This window comes from Hippopotamus amphibius, chromosome 1, assembly GCF_030028045.1.
Source record: "Hippopotamus amphibius kiboko isolate mHipAmp2 chromosome 1, mHipAmp2.hap2, whole genome shotgun sequence".
Taxonomy (NCBI): Eukaryota; Metazoa; Chordata; class Mammalia; order Artiodactyla; family Hippopotamidae; genus Hippopotamus; species Hippopotamus amphibius.
In genome coordinates, this window is record NC_080186.1 from 44,733,238 (window position 1) to 44,757,168 (window position 23,931).

The 23,931-nt window shown below is 58.0% G+C and overlaps 1 protein-coding gene across 3 annotated transcripts in view; it reads right to left on the reverse strand.

Annotated features, from left to right (window-relative positions):
• The window catches only part of GLIS1 (GLIS family zinc finger 1), a 221,393-nt gene that overhangs the window by 3,062 nt on the left and 194,400 nt on the right, over nucleotides 1-23,931 (reverse strand). For all 3 annotated transcript variants that reach the window (XM_057697995.1, XM_057697989.1, XM_057697979.1), the window contains 5 exons: nucleotides 19,703-19,864; nucleotides 14,740-14,850; nucleotides 10,350-10,482; nucleotides 5,212-5,368; nucleotides 251-429 (listed from right to left, as the gene is read on the reverse strand). In XM_057697995.1, the coding sequence (XP_057553978.1) occupies nucleotides 251-429; nucleotides 5,212-5,368; nucleotides 10,350-10,482; nucleotides 14,740-14,850; nucleotides 19,703-19,864 (742 nt within the window). The remainder of the gene's footprint in view (nucleotides 1-250; nucleotides 430-5,211; nucleotides 5,369-10,349; nucleotides 10,483-14,739; nucleotides 14,851-19,702; nucleotides 19,865-23,931) is intronic.

The window sequence follows — 23,931 nt, forward strand, 5'->3', positions numbered from 1 at the left end:
ATGCTGTTCCCTTTGATGCCTGGTCGATAGAACAAACTCCTCCTCACCCCTCAGGACAAATTTCCTCCAGGAAGAACCCCATCAGGAATGTTGGGTCACCTGTCTCCCGGCTTCTCCCAGGGTGCCCCTCAGTCCCGCCATCATTCTAAGTACCTGCCTGCCACCCCCAGGCCAGTGTGTCCCGCCTCTTGGGCACTCCAAGTGAAGGCAGTGGGTATATATGGAGAGGGCCCCCCCAGCCAGAGCTTACCTTGCGGGCTGGGCAGAGGCTGGGGTGGAGGGTTCTGGAAGGGCGGGTAGGGCGGCTTGCTGGGGAGCGTGGGGAAGGGCTGGCCCCCTGGAGAATGGCTCTGGGAGGACGGTGGCAGCGGTGGTGGCCCGAGCCCCTTCAGTGGGCTGACCATGGGCGAGAGGAGGCCAGGTCCCAACCTGGAGAGAACAGAGACGGCCCTCAGCAGGATGGGCTCTGGGGGCTGTGGGGGCCAGCGGCATGCCTGCCACTTCTTGCTCCCCTCCAGCAACGGTGAGCTCACTCGCTGACTGGCTCTAACTTACAACAGTGCAGTTAGAAGGGGAAGTTTTTATTTTTGATTATGTCCAAACTGGAATTAAATTTTAAAATCCTGTAAGCTTGAGAGCCCAAAGGAACCAGTAGTGGAAAACTTCTATCTGGTATTTAGGACTCATAGGACCACTGGTTATAGCCACAACCTCTGGAGTCAACAAAACTGTGTTTAAAACCCCATCTGCTCTCACTGGCCATGTGACTTTGGGCAAAATGCTTAATGTCTCTGAGCCTTTGTTTCCTCCCAGGGTTGCTGTGTTCTCCACCTGGCAACTCCACGGCAGCTCTTACTACCCAGGGCTAAACACCAGCCACCTCTGCCGGATGCCCACCCCTAACTCTGGGTGAGACGCTCTGGCCACCAGCAGGATGAGCCTAGGAGTAGCCCCATGCAAAGCTGGGACCGTTCCCAGCAGGAGGACACTAACAGTCTCCACTCACCCACTGAACCTCTGCCTTGCCCCAGGCCCCGTGAGAGACGTTCACAGGTCAGAAAACCAAGGTTCAGAGAGGTTGCCCAAGTTAGTGCCAGCCACACGGGACTGACCTCTTGGGTTATGGGGAGGAGAAAAGTAAATAAAGCAATGTAGACAAAGCACCCGGTATGATGTCAGACACATTCTCAGCCACTCCGTGAACCACCAGTGTCATCATCAAGGTGAAGGGAAGGAAAGCTGGCCGTCAGGCCTGACGTCCAAACTGGCCGTTAGTCCCCTACACAGTGTATTTTTAGGGACGTTCTGTCTCCATCTCTGGCCCTCTCTCCTCCACTTGCACACCCTGTGATTGGGGACTCACCAGCTCCCTTCGTACAGAGTCTGCAGGGGTGCAGGCCTCAGCCTGTGCCCTCGGGAAGCTCACGTTCTGAAACAAGACTGCAGCAGCTGGGAGGTGTGCAGCCTCCCCAAGCCCGGCTGAGTCCCAGCGGGCCGTCTAACTAGGCCGCACGTCACTGTACACCAGGTTCCTTCCTTGTGCCACCTTCCTAAGCCTCTGAGGTCTGCGCACAGGAACCAAAATGACCCTGGGGTCAGGGGGACTTGGCTGCAGGCTCATAGCCCACGAAGCATTTACGTGCGCTGCAGAAAGAGGGAGAGCGTGAGCGCTCAGTCTTTATTTTCTTGTGCGCATTCATGGCTATGTTGGACCATTCCCATTAGAATACTCTATAAACTCAATGTCGCAGCTCCAGGTGACCTTTTCAAGCTAGGCATGTTACTCCCGTCCACCCTCCAAGACGTGAGGAGGTGTGAACAGACAGATCAGTGCCTCTCTCTGAGGCGAGCAGGACTGTCTCAAAACGGGGAAAGATTTGGGGAGAGGCTGGTGGGCTTCATGTCTATAGCTCTGCAGGGTCCCCGTGGGCTCTAACTTGGGCATCCTGCTGTCACTGCCCCTGTGATGACACTGCACTGTCATCATTCCCATGTCTGGAACCCCCACCACTGTGTGAGGGCACTGAAGACAGCAGAAGGGGGCTTCCACGCCGGGTCCCTGGTACCCTGCCCAGCGTCGAAGACACTGGAGGTCCACATCAGCCTCCTTAAGTTAATGAACTGGGCCTCAGCAAGGCTCCATAAATTAACTGTCCTTATCACCATCATTTATATTTTTAGGCCTATCTCACAGGGCCATCGAGTGGGTCTACAACTGTGCTCTATAAACTGTGGAGGGCTGTGCACAAGCCATGTGTCCTCATAACCAGTTCTCTTGGCTGAGGCTGGGCCTAGGCGTGGCCTGGAGGGTGGTTCCTCCTCCTTCCAGCCTGCTGCGTGGTACCCTCCTGTCGTATGCCCATCCCATCCTGGCACCCACACCCCAGCCCTTTCCCGACTTCCTGTTGGTCCCCTCCCCTGGAAGCTCCCGCGGGGAGGGCCAGGCCCGGCCCTCTCAGGCACTCCCTGCTCAGCACCGGGCCTGGCACACGGCAAACAGTTGATAAATACTAACAAATGGGTTTCTGAATCACTCAGCTACAAAATCCAGAGATTAACAGCACTGCAGACTTAAGGAGAACCAGATCTGAAGGGGGAAAAAACATGCATTTTCAAAGTTTGTTTTTCCTGTCTCAAACCTGCCATAAATTCACATTTGCCACCTTCACAGCCAGTGAAGTTAAACAGAACACGACTCTCTCCGCAGCAGACGTGAAGGCTGAGGTTACACTGCTCTACCTGAACTCTTTAAATGGAAAAAAGATCATCTGGCGCTCCTCTTCTGAGTCATGCAAATGATCCCTAAATCAAATATTTTTGCTTCCATTGGAACCTATAAAAATTAATATAAAATCTCACTGGCCTGGCCAGACTAGGGCTTCATACCTTGCACAGGGCCAGGGAGAAAAAAACCATCCTATTGGGCGCCTTTTCGGAGCCAGGGTAAATAAATTTGGTCATGAAGTCAGGCCCTCTTAGCATATTTTTGAGTGAATCAGATAATTCTGTCAAGCTATTTAACGTCCCAGCAAACCACTGGGGAGCTGCGAGTGGCCTTCCCTGTTGACTTTGGCAGGAAGGGGAGGCTGAAGGCCTTCCCCCCCTTCCTCGCCTCTTCTCAGGGGCTGAAAAAGAAACCCATTCAAGCTGGGCCTGGGCCTGGTGTCAGGCGTGAGGGCCCTTCTCTCGGGAAGCCCTGGGGGAGCCTGGGCGCCTGGCTGGTGGCGATGGCTTGCCCGTGGCTCTCGGGGGCATGGGTGGCCGGGCGGGCCGGGGGCCCCATCTCCATCTTGTCATCACTCTGCCTCTCGCTGAAGGGATCTGTGACGGGCACTTATGCAGGCAGCAGACAGGTGATGAACGAGGCAGGGCAGAGTGCACAGGCCCGAGTGGGGAAAGGCCTCTGTGGTTTATTTTTCTTTGGTTGGAGATGCTTGGGGGCTGGCTGTGGGTGAGCAGGTGGCCTGAGCCAGTGGGCGGGTGGGTGGTTGGGGGACAGGGGGTAATGTCCAAGGCACCTGTACCGGGTGACACACAGAATGTCAGGCATGGGTAGCTGACCCTCACTACCTTCCCAGAGGAGGGTATTTTAATGCCCATTTTACAGAAGAGGAAACTGAGGCTCGGGGAGAGATTGGTTTTCTGGGTTCCCCTTTGCACTCCATCAGGCTGCCTCATTGTGGCTCTTCCCCAGCTCACAGCCAGTCTTCCCTGCTCCATGAACACCCAGGGCACACCCTGTATGCCCAGCGGTTCATCTCTGACCAGCCCCCCTCTCCCTGCCCAGCCAGAGTGCCCCAAGTCCTGCTCATTCCACGGCACTCACGCCTTCCCGGAGTCCCTCCTCCCTCCCCCGCCGCCGGCTCAGGCTGCCAGCCACCCACCTTGGATGCTGCAGCCCAGCTCCACACTGCAGGCTGTGCCTGCTCATCCCCAGACCTGACCTGCTCAGTGCCCAACACCCTTCAGACAGAGTCCTGTCACAGGTCCTGTGATCTGGCCCTGGTGTCCCCTCTCCCGAGCCTGTCACCCCACACGAAGGTCCGGGCTTCCCAGAACACACCAAGCTCTCCCCACACCTGCCCACGCTCCGGCTGCTCCTCCCTCTCCACTCGGTCAACTCCTACCCAACCCTGCAGGCCCAGCTTAACACCACCTCCAAGGAGGCCCTCCCCCACCACACTGGGTTCTTCTCTGGGCTTCCACAGCCCCTTCTGCTTTCTTCCCTTGGGGCACTTGCCGTGTGTGGTCAAGTCCTGCGGGTCTGTCACAGGGAGCTTCGCCAGGTCTGGGGGCATCCGTGGCCCTAGCACCAGGCCCGGGGCCCTGCCCACATCAGGGGCTCAGTAACTGGACACTGAATGAACAGATGAGTGAGTAACAGGAGGAACCCTGGACAACAAATTTGGTAATGAACTCAGCCCCGTGGCCCCAGGCATAGGCAGGCCGAGAAGGAAGGGCAGGGGAGGAGGAAGGTGCTGGGACCAGGCCTCGGGGAACACGTTCCATCGAGTCCTGCTGGTGATAAGCAAAAGCAGTGGGGAGGGCAGGCGGTAGAGCTGGGAGGCCTCCCTCTGCCCATTTGCAAGGAAAACAGATTTCCGAATCATTAGGGGCCAGCGATTAGCACATTAGTCATTTCCAGCTAATTAAGTGGCCACAATGGGAACTACACTGAATGCAGGAAGAGGCCCCCTCCCCGCAGGGATCCTGCAGTAAGGGCTTCTGGACAGCCCCGGCAGGCCGGCCAACGATCTCAGCTGCAGCGGCTAGAAGTGGGGACAAGGCCCAGGTAGGCATCTCTGGAGTGAGCGGTGGACAGTCTGCTCACCAAATACACGACGCCAGCCAAAGAAAAGGCAGGGTGAGGCTCCTAAGGAGGCCTGGCTGTGGCAGCCCAGAATGCAGGGGTGGGTGGGGATGCGGCATCTTCCCAGGGCCGGCCCCACTGGGGAGGGGAGGGGGCACGAGGTGAGGCCCCAAGAAGCCTCATGCTAATATCGTCCACCTGGTAGGGTTAACGTGAGGCACGGATGAAACCGTGCACGGCAAGGGCTTGGTACAGAGCACAGTATACAGTAGGTGCTGCATAAATGCTGGTTATTTTCATTATCAGTAACGACCATTTAGTGTGCGGACGCCTGCCCTCACCCGCCACCCATGCAAGTGCCCACCTGCTGTCCCGGGGGAGGACTGGCTTGCTGTACATACCCATCCCTGGTGCTCTCAGCCGCGGGCAGAGGGGACAGATGGTGGTGGGAACTGGTGGTGGTGTCCAGTGGGTGATGCCTGGAAGGGCCATCGTGCATAGGGTGCAGGATGCTTGATGCGAGCCCATTATGGGGGGTGATGGAGCCAGGATACACGCCTGCAGGGAAGCAAACAAATATCACTGGGCTTCGGCCACTCCCTAGAGATAGCTGTGGATGCCCCAGAAGCTGTGTGCCTGCTTAGGGAAAGAGAAAGACAAGAAGGGAAACCAGTGAGGTTGTATTCACTGAAGGTTACGGTCCCAAGTCGGGGAGATGATGGCCCCACTTTGCTCTGTTCGTGCTGTAGCTGAAGGGCCGTGTGCAGGGCTGAGGTCTACACTAAGAGCAGAGGTGGACTGACAAGGGGCTGTCAGAGGCATGGGGTGGTCCGGCTGTGCATGTGTGCGTGTGTGTGTGTACTGGGGCATGGGGGGTTGAATGGAGCGGGTTGCCTCAGATCTCTGGGGCTGTTCTGGGAAAGAAGGGGCTTGTTCCGTGTAGCCCCAGTAGACAGAGACCCTGGAATGAAGAGAAGCTGGAGAGAAGCAGACTCTGGCTCTCGGCCTGGCCGTTCCTTCTAACAGGCAGAGTGGCTGGAGGGTCACAGGCTGCCCCTGGAGAAAATGAACTACCCATCCCCAGAGACGTGCAAGCAGAGCCAGGATGTCTGCTGTGAGGGGTTCCAGAGAGGATGACTGTGCTAGCTGGATGGCAGGCTGGCCTGGGAGACCTGGGAGAAGAGATGCCACAGATGGTTGTGTAGGCTGGACCCTGCACAAGGGTCCCAACTGAGGAGAAGTGTCAGCCATGCTCTAGTCTCAGATTCTAAACCTCTAGAAGACACCTGCAGGGTGGTACCACATTTTATCACCTTTTGCTCCCAAGGGTCTCACCCTTGTTAAACGACAGGTGGGCTAATGAATCAAACGGGGGATGTTAGTCAGTGAGATGTTGCACGAGGCCAGTGCTTCCCAAATGCCTTCACAAGGAACCCCAATTAGAGGGGAGAATGACCCCCTATTCTGGGACTGGAGCCTGAGAAGGTCACAGCAAGGGTTGCAAATTTCTGACCTTCCTTATTTCATCTGAAAAATAAAGGAGGCCAATTTTGCACGGCCTCTTTCATCTGGCCATGTTTATTTGAATATTAATAGACATTGACATCTTTTTCCCAGAAACCAACTCATCAAGTGGATGCCCTGGGAGGACTCTGTGGACCTGGGGGGCTGTGCTCAGAGCTGCACGGACGCCGTGTCCACTCTGAATGGTCAGCTGTTACATTCTGAATAGCACTCTGGTCCTCCCGGATCCAGACCCCATGTTCTCAGCACCTCATGAGGACCATCTGAGAACATACACACTTTTCATGGATGGGGTAAAGGAGGAACTTTCACCTTCTCAGGTGGCTGGGGTTCCAAGGCTAGCCCATCCTAGGCCTGCACCTCAGGGAACTACTGCCAGGAACTGAGCAGGGCCACGGCAGGGGCTGCGAGCTCAGTGCCTTAGGTGGCACGGCAGGGAGCAAAGCAAATGAACTGGCAGGGGTCTACAGCAGGGGGCTGTGGCACCACGCAGTTTGTAGACCAAACAGTCTGCAACCCCAGGCCAGGAGTTAGAACGGCAGATACCCGATGGAGGGTTACATTAGGGGAAATTCTGATCTTACAGTAAATGTGCATTATTAACAACAGTTAATTAAGAATATACTATACGTCAAGCTTTTTTTCCACACTATCAAGTTTAAGCACCTCAACAACTGTCGGTCTGGGAGATAACATGATCTCGTTTCAAGATGAAGAAACTAAGTCTTAAGAGCTTCGGTGATCTGTCAGAAGTCAGGCAGCGGGCAGCTAACCAGGCCTCCCAAGCGACACCAAGAGAAAGTCCATTGAGGGCGAGGCCCAGGAAATGGCCAGGGGCTCCAGCTCAGGCTGTGGCCTGGATGTCCGGCGAGGGGCCTCTGGGCCACGCTCCACTGTGGGCTGGCTGCGAGACCCAGGCTCTGAAGGGGCTGTGGGGGGCCCTCCTCTCAGCCCCAGTCTGTCCCACTCCCCGTCTTGGGGACGTCTGCTCCCGTGGGCAACACCACCCGTCCATCCATCTGCCACCTCCCTTAGCCACACGTCCCTCCCAGCTGGGTCAGGAAGGCACAGAAGGGGGTTTCCGCGGGTGGGGCCTGGCTCAACACCGCTCACGGCTCTCACCGCTCACCACTCTCTACAGCGCCTCCTCACCTGCCATCTTGAACAAATCTGGGGGTCTGACAGCTGGGAAGGCCTAGAATCCTGATACCTGTGTCCCCCCCGCCCCAGCCGTGCTGACCTCACGCTTCTCACGTCCTCACTGCCCATCACGTTACCCAGGTCGGCTGGAGGAGGGCTGCCAGGTAAGATCCTGTGAAGAGAGCTGGTCCTTCCTGATGAGAGAGACAAGCTCAAGGGAACTTCCTATAGTCAGACAAGGGAGATCTGAGGCCGCCCTCGCCAGCTCCTCCCTAACCTCACCTCTCTGTTCTGGACTCTTCTGTCCACACTCATGGAATCTGTCCCGTTTCCCCAGGCTTTGCCCCGCCCTGGTCCAGGTCTCTGCCTGTACAGCCCCCGAGGATGAACACATGGTGGGTGCCTGAGTGTGTGAACTAGGCATGTTGAACACGTGGACAGACAGTGGGCAGGAAGGAGGGAACCACCGTATCGTGAGGAGCAGCAGGAGTGGGGACGCCACGGGGCCTGCCTGTTCTCTCCCCAGAATGTACCACTTCAGGCTGTAAATCAGAGTCATCAATCATCAGCCGTGAGCGCTTAACCTCTGGCCCCAACATCTGTTCCCAACTGTGCCTCAGACATCTGCTGAGGGGTCTGCAGAAGAACCTGACGGCCGAATCCCAGGGGGACCCAGGACTCCCAGGTTTGCCTGGCTGGTCCTTTTCTCCCTGCCGTGCTGGAAGCAGCTCGAGTACAGGGACTGGCACAGAGCCTGGCACACAGTAGGTGCTCAGTATGGCGAGGCGTAGCACTGGCAGCAGGGAGGCAGCAGACGGTTTGGTTAAGGGCACAGCCTGCAGCCAGACGGCTTGGGTTCAAATTGGCCTCTGCCATTTACTGGTTGTGGAACCTCAGCAAAAAGTTACTGAGGCTCTCCAGGCCTCAGTTTCCTCATCTGGAAAAGAAAGAGCACGGCAGCATGTACTTTATGAGGCTGACGTGAGGATTACGTTAGTTAACACGTACATGTACAGTCCCTAGGATGCCTCCTGGCACATATTCAATGCATGTTGGCTGTTGCATTATTATGAGATGGGTGAGTAAATAGCTACCCTTCTCCTTCGCCACAAGCAGCAACCGTAATGAGAAAATTCTCAGTCAGATTGGGTTTATATAAGCCATCACACCCATAATCACATTTATTGTCACAACAGGCCTGGGAGGGAAACTGAGGCTCAAGGCAAGGGAGATACCACTCGCTCACTGTCACAGCAGGCCTGGGCAGGCTTACCATTACCCCAGTGCCCCTCCCGTCCGTGATGCTGCCTCAGTGACTTTGTTTCTCATCTGCAGCATGGGCTCACTGGTGACTGGATGAGATGATGTTTGTAAAGTGACTGGCCCAAGCAGGTGCTCAAGAGATGGCTGTTGCCAGTCCTGACTGCTCTCCCCAGGACAAGCCCTGGCCTAGTATCTGGGAAGACAGGCTTCCAAATTGGATCTGTTGCTGACTTTCCTGGATGACTTTGGGTCAGTCCTTTTCCTGCCCAGATCTAAGTCCTCCCAGGGTAAAAATGATGCAGCTGCAGGACCTCTGCCCCAGGGCAGCCACTGCTAATCAGTCCCAGCCCTCTCTCCTGCTGAGCCTCAGAATCCTTCTCAACACAGAGCTCCAGCCATAGGGAGCTGGCATTGAGTTGCAAACCTTCATCCCTACACTGGGTCATCCCTAGGCTCTCTTCTCTACTAGAATCCCTGCTACTTTAGCAACTCTGACCCTATGAGAAGCAGGAATGGCAGAAGGGCCCCCTAGCTGGAGGAAGGTGGGTGTGGTCCCTCCTCCGCTGACCCATCCTCCTGGGGTGTCCTCGCCCTTGTGGACGTGTTAGAGCACAGACCCCTGTGAAGGGCAACCTAGAGAAAGGGAAAACACCTTCCCTTCCTGAGGCTGTTTGGTAAGTGCTTTGACACAGTTTTAAACCTGCTGTCACTTTAATGCCGAGGGGCCAGAATTTTAAAAGAAACTAAATAATAAAAAAATGTTCCAAATGGTTGGAGTAATTCAAGAAATCCCGGAGGGTGGGGAAAGCTTTCTGCTCTGATACTGTGGTTTCTTCGGGGGTGGGGGAGGGGGTAGAGCACAAGGACTGTCAGCTGGAATCCACAGGCCACACTGCCCTTTCCTGGGCCGGATTCCCAAGCAGCCAGGAATGCCTGCTGGGGCCTGAGACCTGTCCCATGGCCCGCGGGTGCTGGGAGGAACCCACATACCGCCTTGGCTGGACCAGAGGCTCTGAGGGTCCGGAGGGAGGGGCTGCAGGGTCCCAGGGGTGTGGGGGCCCCATCTCATGAAGAGCTGAAAGTGATTATGGCCAAGTTGCCCATCCCCTCAGAGCCTCGGTCTTCTCCTCTGAAGCAAGGAGTCGTGGTGGGGAGTACATGGGACGTGAACTTGGGGCCGGGGCCTGAACCCTGAGACGCGTCCTGAAAGAAGTGCAGGAGCTGCCTTAGTGAAGGGGAGGGGAATGGAAGCCAGCAAGGTGTGCACAGTGGCTCAGAGGCATGAGGTGTTCAGGGAACAGTATCCAATGCGCCAAGGTTGGGGCAGGAGGCCTCCAGGAGTGCATAGGCCCTGCAAGGCCTGGGAGGCCCAGCTGGGAGGAGCCTGGGCTTCATCCCACAGGCAACGGGGAGCCACAGAGGAGCGTGAAGGAACATACGCTTGGTCAGACAAGCCGCAGAGGCAATGAAGGCCGGGGAGTGGGTTCCCTCCAGCAGGTCGTGCCCACGTGGCCCCTGCTGCCCGCAGAGCATGGCCGTCCTCCTGGAGGGCTGGGTGCAGGAAGGGGCCCTCCCGGGATGTGCGCGTGGCCCTGCCTCCCCACGTGCCTACCTGGGAGCAGCTCCTGGCCCAGGGCGCGGCCACCCTTCCCGTCGCTGGCAGCCAGCTGTGTGGACGCGTGGAGCTGCTGCAGGGCCAGACACTCGGTCAGGACATCAGCCTCGGCATCAGGGCCCATGTGCAGCTGGGGAGCGAGCAGAGGGAGAGAGGGTGTTCGCGCAAGACCACCTGCCCACCGGCAAGCCCCGCTTTAGGGGACAGGGCAGGAAGGACAGTGGCCCCAAGGGCACGTCCCCTCCCTCACTGAGCCTCAGTTTCCTCATCTGGCAAATGGCGCTAATTATGTACACGGCGAAGATTGAGTTAATTCAGGGCTGGGAAGCAGATGCTAAGATGAGATTGAACACGCGAGGATTTTAATAGGGAGAGTGCCTGTGTGAGACAAAACTGGGAGAGATGGGCAGGCTGAGAGAGCTGTGAGATGGAGGGAAGAAAGGAGGGAGAGGAAGCTTCCTAGACTGGGAGCCTAGGGACCAGGGAGTCCTCAGGGAGCCAAAGTCTGCTGAAAGTCAGGGGGATCCCGAGCCTCCCAGGAAGGGGTCTGGCCTCCCATCCCTGCAGGGCCTGCTGGGCTCAGTCACTGCTGGGAGCACCAAGAGGAGGGGTGGCTTCGGCAAAGATGCCGAGAGGGCATCAAAGTACAGCAGCTTGGCCTCCCAGGTAGCTGGAGGTCTGCGAGGCACATTCTCGGGGCCGCTGCCCAGGTGACTGATACCACGGGAGTCAGATACAGCGGGCACGCAGTAAGTGTCTTTCCCTCCTTCCTCCCCACCCCCGTCTCTCTTCCTTCCTGGCACAGATGCCACAGAAACAGTCCAGGGCTGGGGACAGAAGACCTGGGTCCAAATCCCGCTCCATTTCTTCTTACCCCCTGTGTGACACTGGACAAATAAGTTAACCTTTCTGGCTCTCCCCTCCCCTCCTCATAATAAGCAACAACAATCACCCCTCCGGCCAGGCTGCTGTGAGGAGCGATGAGAGGACGGGCACGCGTGCCTGTTGAAGGAGCTGCGTCCAGGGCTGGCTGACTCCACTGGCTGAGCCCCCCCATGGTCACATGACAGCGGGCTCGCTAGGTCGATACCTGGCCTTCAGGGTGTTGGCTAAGAGCAAGTTTGGGCTGGCAAGTCTTTGGCCAACCGCCCTCAGCTGTCCCTAAAGACAGACTTGAGCTTGACACCTCAAAACATCTTCATGTCTCCAGATGGGGCCAGACGGGCACAGGGAGGAGCTGGTTGCGGCCCTCAGGTGATGAGGTGGGCATGCACCGGGATGGGAAGGGCCCCTTCTCCCGGGGAAATCCCAAAGCTGACACTCAGCGTCCTGAAGATTGACTTGTCCAAACCCTCATTTTATCTGGGACAAAACCAACCCAGAGAAGGCAAGAGCCTTGTCGCATGTCACACAGCAGCTGGGAGTCAGCCCCGAGGGTTTTTCCACCCTCTCAGGCCAGCCGGGCCAGCGAGCAGGCTTGGGGAAGGCATGCCCAGCCTCCCCACGGGCTCTCGGCTCCCTGACCCAGCAGCTGTTTTCCATGTAAATTAAGTTTCTGGCAAAAGAGGGCCAAGGCATGTTCTTGCAGACCGCAATGTCGATTGGATTAGGAGCAGCAGGAGAGGAGAATTAAGGAAGAAAAGCATTTCTAATTCTCTCTGAAACGCAGCAGGGCTGCCAAAGAACTGTCATAATACAAGGGTCGCTTTACCCAGAAAGATACATCATCCCCGATGGCTTTTAATGCATGCTTATGGTTGGGAAGTTTGCAGATCTGCGGCCCCAGGTCCCTGGGGCTCAGCTCCAGCCAAGCACGGGGCCTGGGAAAACCAGGGCAGGATTCTGGTCCTCGGGCACCAGTCCGCTCGGGACAGGAGCCTCCCTGGCGTGGAGCCTGGGCCATTCCCTGTCCCTGTGCAGGCCCCTCAACCTGAGAGCAGTGGAGAGAGCTCGGGCCCTAGAAGCAGATGGGTCTAGCTCTGTCACTCCCGCACTGCACAACTCTGGGCAGATTTGTTACCTCTCTGAGCCTCAGTTTCCACATCTCTAAAACGGGGGGAAAATCGCCCACTTCCCAGTTACAGTGAGAGTTACAGGGAGTACTAGATGAGATACAGTCTGTGAAGTACCGTGCTCGTCCCTCCCTTCTCAGGGTGAACGTAGCTGTGGTGTGTTCACAGCAAGCTCATGGTGCATGCTGTGAACACGTCCCTTCTCTGCTCTACTGCTTCCAAGGGCTCCCGAGCCTGGCTGTCCCCACCCCATTGTCTTCGCCACTGAGGCCTGCCTGCTCCTAGCACCTCATCTCTGTACACCCCCGTTCCACGGACTACAACAGCCTACCTCTCCAGCCTCTAGGCCTTTCTCTGCTTTATTCACGCCTTATCCACAGTTCTGAGAACAGTGCTTGGAGAACAGGAGCTGCTCCATAAACCGTGCCGAACAAATTGATGGGCTCCTCCCCCTCTGTGCTCCTCTGTCATGCTGATGTCCCCAGACTGGCCCCTGGGGTTTCCCTTCCCCTCACACCCTACCCGGCACTCAGGCTCCCGCGGCCCTGGTGGTCCTCAGGAGTTGTGGGTTAAACCCAGCCGGGCAGGCTCTGCACCAGATTGCAGTCCTGTTCCTCCCGCCACACTGGGTCCCTCAGCGGCTCCCCCGCCCCCAAAGCAGAACCCACTGCTTTCTCCTGAAAACCTGCCTCTTTCTTAGATGCTCTGTCCTGGTGAAGGCGACCACCATCCATCCTTCCATCCTGCCCCGCAACGTCTGACACTGGTGCTCCTTCTGCCAGTCCCTCCGCCAAGCCAAGCAGTCGCCAAGCCCAGTCCCTCTTCCTCCCCTCCCGCCCTGCCCCAGGTCAGCCCCCACTGTCTCTCCTGCTCCCTAGCAGAGGCCTCCCTGCCTCAAATGTCCCTCCCCACCTGAACCCCTTCTCCACACGGCCCCCAGAGCCATCTTTCAAGGGGATTTGTCCCTTCTCTGCTTACAACTCCTTGATGGCAGCCCCTGTCGTCAGGACAGCCCGGACTCCTCTGCAGGGCTTCCCACACCGCCTCCCTTCTGTGTGCCTCGCTGCTCAGCCCCGAGACAGGCAGGGGGCCGGCTGGTCCTCGCACAGTGTTTCAAGCTTCAGTTGCTCTCTGGGGCACCGCTTTCACCAGCCCAACGCTTACTCCTTCAAGACTTAATGACCACATCCACCGACTTTTACTTTGGGCCAAGTACTGTTCAAAACCCTTACCACAGATTTACTCATTTAATCCTCATGACAGCCCTTTAAGGCAAGTTCTCTACTGCCCCATCTGACAGTTGAGGGTACGAAGAACAAAGATGCTCAGACGTGTGCCCAAGGCCACAGGGCTCGTAGCCGTGAGCCCTCGGGCTGGCCAGGGTGCACACCCCTGCCCCCCCACCCTCATCCCCATGTCACTTCTCCCACGACCCTCCTGTTCACGCCCTGACGGACTAAAACCCCTTCCCTGTGCCCTGTTCTCTGCACACATCTGTTGCAGTCTTTCTCATACGGTGCCTAATCTCTTTATGCCTGTCTCTCGCTGCCAGGGCCCCACTGCAGGCGGGGAACCATGGCATTTTATTTTTGCATCCTTGATGCCCACACAGGGCCTAACATCAAACGTTCATAAACGAACCACGGTCCGCGGGCAGGTGGATGAGAGAGGAGCTGTGGGTGGATAAATGTCTGCCGGCTGAGGGTGAGGAAGTACAGATCCTCCTCAACTTATAGCGGGGTTATGTCCCCAGAAACCCATCAAAAGTTGAAAATATCAAAAGTCAAAAACGCATTTAATACACCTAACCCACCGAACATCAGAGCTCAGCCTGGCCTACTTTAAATGTGCTCAGAACACTGACACCAACACAAAGCCTATTTTATCATAAAATGTTGACTAGCTCGTGTAACGTACTGAATATCGTACTGGAAGTGAAAAACAGAATGGCTGCCTGGGAACAGAAGGGCTGTTCCTGCATCGCTTGTTCCCCCTCGTGGTCATGCAGGTGACTGGGAGCCGCGGCCACGGCCCAGCATCCCGAGAGAGGATCTACTGCACGTCGCAGGCCTGGGAGATAATCAAAATTCAAAAGTATGGTTTTTACTGCATTTGTAAAACCTCCACTGTACCATCGTAAAGTTGAAAAATTGTAGTTGAACCATCATGAGTTAAACCATTTTAGTCAGGGACGGTCTGGACACCTGGGCTGGTGGGAGGCAGATGGAGGGTGAGGGGCCGCGGCACCCTCGGCTGTGGCAGGCTGAATGCATGCAAAGAGTGTGGCCTGTACCTGCCTTGATGCTGGACCGGCGGCCGGGAGGCCAGGTGGGGGGGGCGTCTGCAGAGATGGGCCGGGAACGGAGCCCTCTTACCTTCTTACGCACCTGCTGCTCTTTGGCTGAATGGGCCTTCACGTGCTTGCGGAGGGAGCTGGGGTCTGTGTAGCGCTTGGAGCAGCCAGGGATCTGGCAGGCGTATGGCTTCTGTAACATCAGAGGGCAGAGGCGGGGTGAGTGGGGGCCCCCTGCCAGGCCCAAGGTCCCGCCGCGTGGCCTGCAGTGGGGAGGATGCCTGGGAGAGGGGCAGGTGCAGGCTCACGCCCCGTCCCTCCCTCTGTGTCCTGGGCCAGGAGGGGTCTGACTCAGCCAGGCCTGCCCACAGGTGCGGGGAAGGTGCCTGGCCTGGTGGTGAAGGAGGGGGTTTGTGTCTCAATTCTACCCTCATGCTGGGACCTCAGGTAAGTCACCTCCCCTCTCTGAGTCTCACTTTTCTCCTCTGCAAAATGGGGCCAAGCGCGTTCTAAGGATTCTTCCAGCTCTGACACTGGCTCTGAGAAAACTATACCCTTTGGGGCTGACAGCTGCAGAGAAGCAGCAAGCAGACAATGTGTAGAGTGAGGTGGTTGCCTTAGAGAGGCGGGGGCATGAGGAGGAGGGGGGCAGGGGGCGGACGAGGGGACAGCGTGGGGCAAGGGGGGCACGAACACGGCCAGGCTGGGGAAGGGCAGGGCCCAGGCTGGCAGTAACTGACCAAGCCTTGCAGTGGGTCCAGAGTCACCAGACTGGTCCCCAGGCCACGAGGATCACAGGTCCTCGACCCAACACTCATGAGGGACCAGAAGGGAACTGGACCTCAGGCAGCCCTGGGGAGGCCGGGCATCGGTGCCCTTGTGTCCCTGCCCCTCAGAGCCCCATCCCTCTCCTAGAACAAATCCATGCCCACCGCCGCCCCTGGTTCCTGTCCAGACCCCACCCTGCTCTCTGAGCCTCCAAGCTCCCCTCACACTCGCAGCCAGAGGGCCTTTCTCACAGGCCTGGCCATGCTCTCACCTTCTAACTAGCCCTGGCTCCCTGGTGCCCTCGGATACAGCCCATCTCCAGGTGCTTCAGCTCTTTGTGACTTGAGCCCTGACTCCTCCTCCCGCCCCTGCACACCCACCACCCAGCCCTCGTCACCTCCTCTCCAACCTCTCCTCCAGTCTTCTTCCCACGCCCCCTCCTGGGCTTCCACTGGCAATGCTGTCCACCTGCGCTGCTGGGTCTGTTCAGTGGTGAGTTTGCCTCGGGGGAGGGTCCCTTCTGATTCATCTCAGGTCCCAGGGCCTGACCCAGGGCAGGGGCTCTGTGGCTGTAACTGAATTCTGGGCTCCCCACAGGGGCTTCCACAAGACCCTGCATGGGGACTCCAGCTGCTACTGGGGCTTGAAGTCCCTAAGACGCCCTTTTTGAACACATCCAGTGGTTCCGACTTCTCAGGGCCTTCTGGCCTCCAGCGACTGCAGGGGATGTTGCGGCGGGAGTGGGGGGTGTTTGCAGGTGATGCCTATGTCCCTGTCAGACATGCCCACTGGAACTGCCCCCCAAACCTCAAGGTGAGTCAGCCCTGCTGGACCTCATGGGGAGGGGGAAGCAGAAAGAGACGGCCGTACCTTGGTGCTGCCACGGAGAGTTGCCAGGTTAAAGAAACGGAGGAGAGCAAAAAGAGAGAGACAGAGCAGTGAGAGGCTTGCCTCGCTGAAAGGAAGGTATGGGCGGGAGGGTGGCAGGCAGGTCTCAGACCTGCCCCCACACAACCACACAGAGACACAGACACAGACCCACATGCTACAGGACCCCTCTCTCACGGGCCGATCCCGACCCCAACACATGCACACACACGTGCACACACATGTGCACACACATGCGCACACACGTGCACACACAAGGCACACACGCGCGTGCGCGCACACACACATGCACACGCGCGCATACATGCGCACACACACTTTCTCTCATGGGCCCTGCCCTTCCCAGGCCCTGTCCCTTGGGGACGCTGATACAAATCCACACGCTTTTGTTAAAAAGCAAACAAACAGAGCTCCGTGTGTGCAGGCGCCCTCGCCTGGAAAGAGGGCACAGAGCCCATCTCTGTGTTTGTTTTTCCAGGGCCTGACGTGTGCAGCACATTCCTGTGGCCCAGCTCCCCCCGTGAGCCCTCGGGAAACCCTGCGGCTGTCCCAGCAGCAGCCAAACCCCAGGCCTGGAGGCACCGTACCAGCTCCCAAGCCTCGTTTACAGCAGGGCACTCGAGGCCGAGCTGTGAGCACAGAGCACCCACAGAGCCCTCCTGCTCCGCGCTCAAGACGGCTCCTCACCTACGAGCCGTCCTGGCACGCAGGCACCGTGTTCAGCACTGGTCACCACGGTCTCCTTTCAGCCGCGCGCCCACCCCGGGAGAAGCGTCCCCACCTTGCAGGTGAAGAAATCGAGGCTGATGCTTTGCGCAAGGTCTCGCAGTGAATGGAGGGCCCACGACACTCTGCTAGGGTGCCCTCTCTCTTCTGCGGCCCTGAATGGTCCAGAGAAGTGGGCAAAGGAGACATTACCACCCCCACCTTCTCTATAAGGAAACGGAGGCCAGAGCAGGACTGCCCGTGGCAGTCAGGATTCGAACCCCACACGGAGCGCCTGGGACGTGGCAGGATTTGGTCAGCACTGTCGGTGAGTCATAGGTCCGGAAAGGAGGGCCTGAGTTTGCTGTGCAGACCCTGTATCTGGGATCTACACCTACTGCCTCAGTGGATCCCCACCCCTCTCCCGTGAGGTAGGTATTTGAGGAAACTGAGGCCCAGAGAGGCTGGGTGGCGTTCCTCGTACCTCTGGGACCAGATGGAGGGCCAAGGTTAGAACTCAGACTGGTTCTGTCCGGTCTGTTCCACTGCTTTCCTGCCCATGGAGAGAATCCCACGTTCTCTGGTGCCAGAGGGGAGCTGGGGACGTGACTGGGTCCCCTCTGGAAAACACGGCCCAGCCTGCATGGGGCTGACCCAAAGGGCCTGAGCCTCGGGTGCTGGGAAAGCAAATTAGCCACGGAGAGCCGCCTGTGGTGCCTCCAAGGGGCTGGGGCACGTGGGCGCTGGGCTTGGTGGCTGCGCCTCCCAGGCTTGACCAGGACCTTCTGAGGAGACGCGGGCCTGAGATAACCCTGCGGGCTCTTTCTGGGCCTGACCTGACCCAGCCCTCGGAGCTCTGTTCACATACCCAGTGGGGGCCAAAGGCCTGTTGCTTTGGGGCTGGGTCCAGGAAATGCAGTAAGGAGAGGGGAGGAAGGGGGTGAGTCAGGATAGGTGAACCCAAGATGCCTGGAGAGATGTCGCCCAGGGGGTGGGGGTACGGAGAGGCCTTGTGGCCCCTGGGAGACATAAGCGAGATGCTGGGGCACAAACCATGCCTCTCAGGGCCGGGGCTGGTGCCAAAGGCCCCAAGGGCTAGGCATGTGAGACAGTAACAAAGGTACAGGCATTTGTCAACTGCGTGACAGTGAGCCTGAGAGGGGAGGGGTGGGGACAGCAGTTGGCCTCAGGTTGGGGGCAGGGGTCTTCCTTCCTACCCTGTCCCTTCGGCTCTTCTCCCCTTTTCCAGCAAGCAGCACTGGGCTTGGGAGCAGGCAGACTGAGCTGCACCCCGGCTCCTCCACGTACCAGCTGTGTGACCGTCAGTGACTGCGTCTCTGAGTCTTGGTTTCTTTCCCTTGTGGGTTGTCACTCGGATTAAACTGGGGGAGGATGTGTGTGATATCAGTGGAGAGGGGAGATGTGGAGAACATTCCACCCAGGGCCGGGCTTGGCCCCAAAATGTCCCTGCTATTTTCTGCTACCCATTTTCCCCACCTTTTGGGGGTCTTGGTTTTTCCAGCTATAAAACCCCACAGGGCCTCCAGCTCTGACCTCTGCTGTTCTGTGGCCTCCAACTTTCCCTGGAAGTGTCAGTCGCCTTCCTGGGCCTCTGTTTCCTCATCTGGACGTCTGTGTACTAGACAGGCGGGGCTAGATGGCCGCTCACGTCTCCCAGTCCCCCACAGGCAGAGTTCCCCAAACGTGTGCACGAAGAGCAGAGACACAGGCCAGTGGCCCAGAAGTGGAGTCTGGCTACAGACTCGTCTCCTGCTGCATATGGGAGCTGGGGGCCTCCCAGGCTGGGTGCCTCCCCTCACAGGGGTCCTGTGAGACTGGGGTGAGGCCCAGCTCTGAGTCAGCTCTGCCACCACCTTCCAGCTGAGCAGGCAGTGAACCATCCAGAGCCCTGCTTCCCTCATCTGTCAGACGGGCTATTGACCCCGTGACTGGCAGGGTCAGTGTGAGATCGTGGGAGATGATGTTCTAGGAAGTGCTCTGTTAATCACTGAGGTCTGTATGCACAGGAGAGAATGCTTGGACCAATGCCCTGATGGAGCTGTGGGTCACCACACTGGCACAGATAAGGGAAAGGAGGTGGACACACAGGCATCTGGGACCCAAGTCACTATTTCAGGGGCCTGGAGTCTTAGGCCCTGCTCACTTCAACTCCTCACCCCCCATGCCCGGGAGATACAGAATGGCCCTGGAGAGCCTCTGGCCTGTCTCCACGGAGGCGGAGGGTGGGAAGGGCAGGGAGGACCTGCTCTCGGGGTGACTGACAGGCCTGGGAATAGGATGAAGGACGAGAGTCCACCCTCTCAGTGGGACCCACACTAGCCTGGACGGGCACCCCTGGACTAAAGCAGCGATTCTCAACTAGGGGAAAGTTTAAGTCTTCCTCCCCAGGATTTCTGACAATGTTGAAAGACATTTTTGGTTGTCACAACGGAGAAGTAAGAAATCACTCCTATCTAAGGGACAGAGGCCAGGGATACGGCTAAACATCCTATAATGACAGTACTTGCCTCTCCCCGCAAAGAATCGTCCTGCCCAAGACGTCAGCAGGGCTCAAGGATGAAGGCAGCGCGTCTGCATGGGGCCAGCTGCCGCCCTGCAGTAGGCAAGCGGGGGCGGCGTGTGCGGCCTCCACCCCCGCCCTCGGCCTCTGCCCTCGGGCCTACCGTGTCAAGGTGGGTGCGCTGGTGCTTGGCGCGGTCGCTGGAGTTGCTGAAGGCCTTCTGACAGCCCGGGTGCTGGCACAGGTACGGCTTCTCGCCCGTGTGGCTCCGCAGGTGGATCTTGAGGTTCTCCAGCCGTGAAAAGGCCTTGCTGCAGCCCTCAAACTGCAGGAGAGGCGGGTGAGGGGTGCTCTGCAGCCCCTGGGGGGCCCACCGCCCAGCCTGGAAATGGGCCCCAGCATCCTGTGCCCCCCCCCACCCCCTGGCCCTGCCTGAGGCTTCCAGGTGCCCCAGTTGAGCTCCCTGTGAAGTGCTCGGGACCCAGACTCTATCTGGGATGCCCTGGTGGGTCCAGAAAAAAATACACCCCTGACTTAGGGGCTGGAGAAAAAAGTGGTCTTTCCATCTCTGGATCTGGACAGGTCTGCCCTCTAATGGGTCTGGAAAGGACATGCTGCTCTAATGGCAGCACAGCCCTGAATGGACAGGACGCAGGTGCACGTCTAGTGCAGACAGCCCTGGATTTGCAACCCAAGGCCTGGATGTGAGTCAGGCTCTGTCCTAGCAGGGTTTGAGCAGTGCCCTTGATCTCCCTGTGCCTTATTTCCTTGCCTACAAACTTAAGACTGTGTAGCCATCACTCAGAGCTGATATGAAGGCCCCAAGGGGTAGGACATGGACTGTCAAAGGGCTTTGCCCACCTGAAACACAGCATCAATGCTGATTGTTGTCAGAACAATGACCACATTTATAAACTCAATGTCTCTGATGTATCATTTGCCGCTTATCTGTTCAACGTCCACCAAGTACGCACCAGGCCCCATGCCGGGCAGTGGGCATTCAGTAGGTACAGCACAGACATGTGATGCCCCTGGTCAGGATGGGGGTGGACAGGGAACAACACACACAGTGCTAATTCCGGCAGCCGCTGCCCAGTTTCCATCTCTCTCCCCAGAATCCTCTCACTTCAAACTCCTCCCTCCCTACTCTACACAGCTACCCCAGGAGGCTCTGATGTAGGAAAGGGACCCTGCTGCTCCTGCCTAAAGCCCCACGGGCCTGGCATTTAAACACTCAGCCCTCCACACGTTCCAGCCCCTCTTGACTGCCCACCAGAAGCTTGAACCAGCAGGGGTCCTCCAGGCAATTTCCAGCCTTTGTTCCCGAAAGGCACTGAGCAAGGATGTCCTATCTCCTCACAGTCCATCCAACCCCCTTCAGCCTTCAAAAGCTTTCAAACACTGCCTGGCAGAGCCTGCTCCGGTCCCAGTGTGACTGGCTGCCCCTTCCTGCTTCTCCCCACCGTCTGGCCGCCATTCCCACGGTGCTCGCCTTGGGCAGGAGCTACGCTGGCCCACACCTGCTCCGTCCTGTGGTGCTGGGAGTTTATTCACACGACAGCCGTGCAGTGTGCGGCCTCAACATCCCCGCCTCAGAGACAAAGGCTTCCAGGGGTGATCACGTGGTTGGGACAGGATGCAGGCCATGTCTGGGGCCCAAGCCCAGGTGGCTGCTCTGTGCCTGCTGCCTTCCCAGGGCAGGGCAGAGGGGGAGGTGACCCTTGAGGAAGAAAAGATCACAGGAGGCCGGGCTCCCTCTCCCGAGCCACTGGTTCCATCCCCCAGGCCAGGGCAGGCGTGAGGACAAGGACCCAGAGACAACGGCCCATCTGGGGCGGGCTCCCCCCTACGCCGCTCCCTTGAAGGCCCGGCCGCAACTGCAGGCCGTTCTCTGCTGCGGCTGGTCCAAGGCAAGCTGCCCGCAGCTGGGTTTTAGAAGCTGTTCCGCTTCCTATTTCCAGATGTTATGCCTTTTCTGTGCACCAAAACCAGAAGGAAATCCTGTTTGGGGAGTACATAGACCACAAGCCATACCCCACCCCCCTGGCTCTCCTGCAAGGCCTGTGCCAAGTTCACGCACAGTGAGGTACAGCAGTGGCCGAAGCGCAAGCCGCCTCTAGCCCCCAACTAGTCCCTTTGTTCCTCTGCGGCCCGAGCCGGGGGGATGGACATCTGAGGTGGAGAGGCAATAACTCCTCAAGTTCTGCGTGCTGTTCCTGACTTTGGGAGGGTCTGCCTGACTCCAGAGATCCATATATCATCTCTCCACCTGGTCTGTGCGCCTGTCTGGCCGGCCGTCTGTCTCAGCGCAGTTGCACCGGCCCTCACGCCTTTGTTCGGGCTGTGCCTCTCCTGGGACATCTTCCCTTCCAACTCGCTGACAATTTAATTCAGACATTTTTCAGGATGTGTGGCTTGGTGTTCACGGTCTTCCAACGCTGCCGGACACCCCTCCCATCTGCATACACCCCACGCGTTATGCTGCAGCCGCACAGGAGTGATCAGACCCTAAACGTGTTGGGAACTTGAATGCCCCCAGGCCTGCTGGAGCTGTTCCCTTGGAACAGAACGCCTTTCCTTCCTGCGCTCACTTAGCAGACATCTACTCATGGTGCGCACGCACTACCTCCTTGGAGGAGCCCTCCCCAACCTCCTGCTCCTCCTCGGTCACATCCTGAGCTTGTGCTGAGGTTTTCACTGCAGATCCCTTGCCCTCTCTCTGTGCCTCCAGGCTGAGGGTTTGGGAGCTCCTTGCCAGCAGGCCTAGCATCTCACTCATGGGGCAAAGGGTGTGTTAGAAATGTGATCCGATGGTGGTAAGGGCAGGGGTTCTGGGGCCTAGGGGTGCACACGCCTCCCTTGGGTTCATCAAGGTACCCCAACCCCACACCTTCACATGAGCACTGTGCCCATGCTGTGCCTGCGTATGTTGGCCCAGCTCGTCCTGCCCATCCCCACCCCACTGGAACTTCCCAGAGCTGAGTCCCAGGCTGGGGTATAAGAAGCAGCTGGCCAGGGCACCATGATGGGGGCTCCATCCCTCAAGGTAGAATCAAAGGTAGCAGCAGGTTGGGTAGCAACTGCCCCAACAGGACAGGTCTGAGACAAGGATGTTGCAGATATCCCTGGCAGAGCAACGCCCCCATCAGAGCTAGCATCCCAGATGTATATGGACTCTGCTTGCAGATGCCTGCCAAGGTCCCCGCAACCCTCCCCTTCAACAACCACAGAGATGCGCTAACAGAGGCAGAGAGAAGAGGCCGGGAATGCTGTGGCTTCAGCACCTGTGTGCTCACTCCGCTAGGCCTGGTACCATCCCTAGTGTGACTGTGCATCCTCTCCACAGCCCCCGGGGCAAACATTCCTCTCCCACTGTCAGGAGCTGAGGCTTGGGGCGGGGGGGAACCAGCACGACAGTTACAGACACGGACCCTGCTGTGTATTTTGACTGTTCCACTTGGGAGTGATCTGAGGTGAGCCCCTCCAATTCTTTGAGCCTGTTTCCTCATCTGTCAAACTGGGTGAGTTCTACCAACCTCGGAGGCTGGTTGTGAAGACTGCACAGTAAGTGCTTATCCCAGGTTCTTGCTCAATATTGTCACTGTAGCTGTCGTTCAGGATCACAGAGCAGGTAAGTAGTGGAGTGGCATTCTGCCTGGGGTGGCAACTCCTGGACCTGCTGTCCCTCTGCAGAGTTGACAGGGTGCGTGTGTGTGTGTGTGTGTGTGTGTGTGTGTGTGTGTGTGTGATGTTCCACTGGGCATGGTGGGCTCCTAAGTCCCCCCAGTGTCCTGTTTCTACTTCTCACTCCTTAACCCCTCACCTCACTCCCATCTCTCCCCTCTAGCCTGACATCCAGACTAGCCTTCTGGACACACCCTGAGCTCTCCAGCCCGTGGCTCAGGCCTATCAGGGTTGTCAGCCTGGGCCTGGGGCCTGGAGCAGGCTGGGGGCTGGGGAACAGTCTGGAGGGGCAGGTGCCCGAGCACCTCCTGTGATGGGGAGTTATCCCTGGCTCCACCTCCAAGGAACAGGTGCCCTGGACAGGTCTGCTCCCCCACCCAGCCCCCCATCTGTACCCTGGGGAGCCCTGACCTGGCAGGGCTCACACGGTGGTGGAAGGGCCTGCTCTGGAATCCTAGAGCCGGGGCATCCGAGCTTCTCATGAGCCCCTCTCTGCTGCCTTACAGCCGGCAGCTTCACCAGATAGCCCCCAAGGCCCCTCGGCTCTCATGCTCTATGAGTCTGTTTCTAACTTGTCAATCTGACCAGGTCACCCCTGCTCAGGACCCTCCAGGGCTTGCTGTGCCTTCTGACATCCAGTCAGCCCCCTCAGCCTGGCATTTGATGCCCTCCATGGTCTGGTGTGTCAGAGCTTGGGGTGAAGCGTTC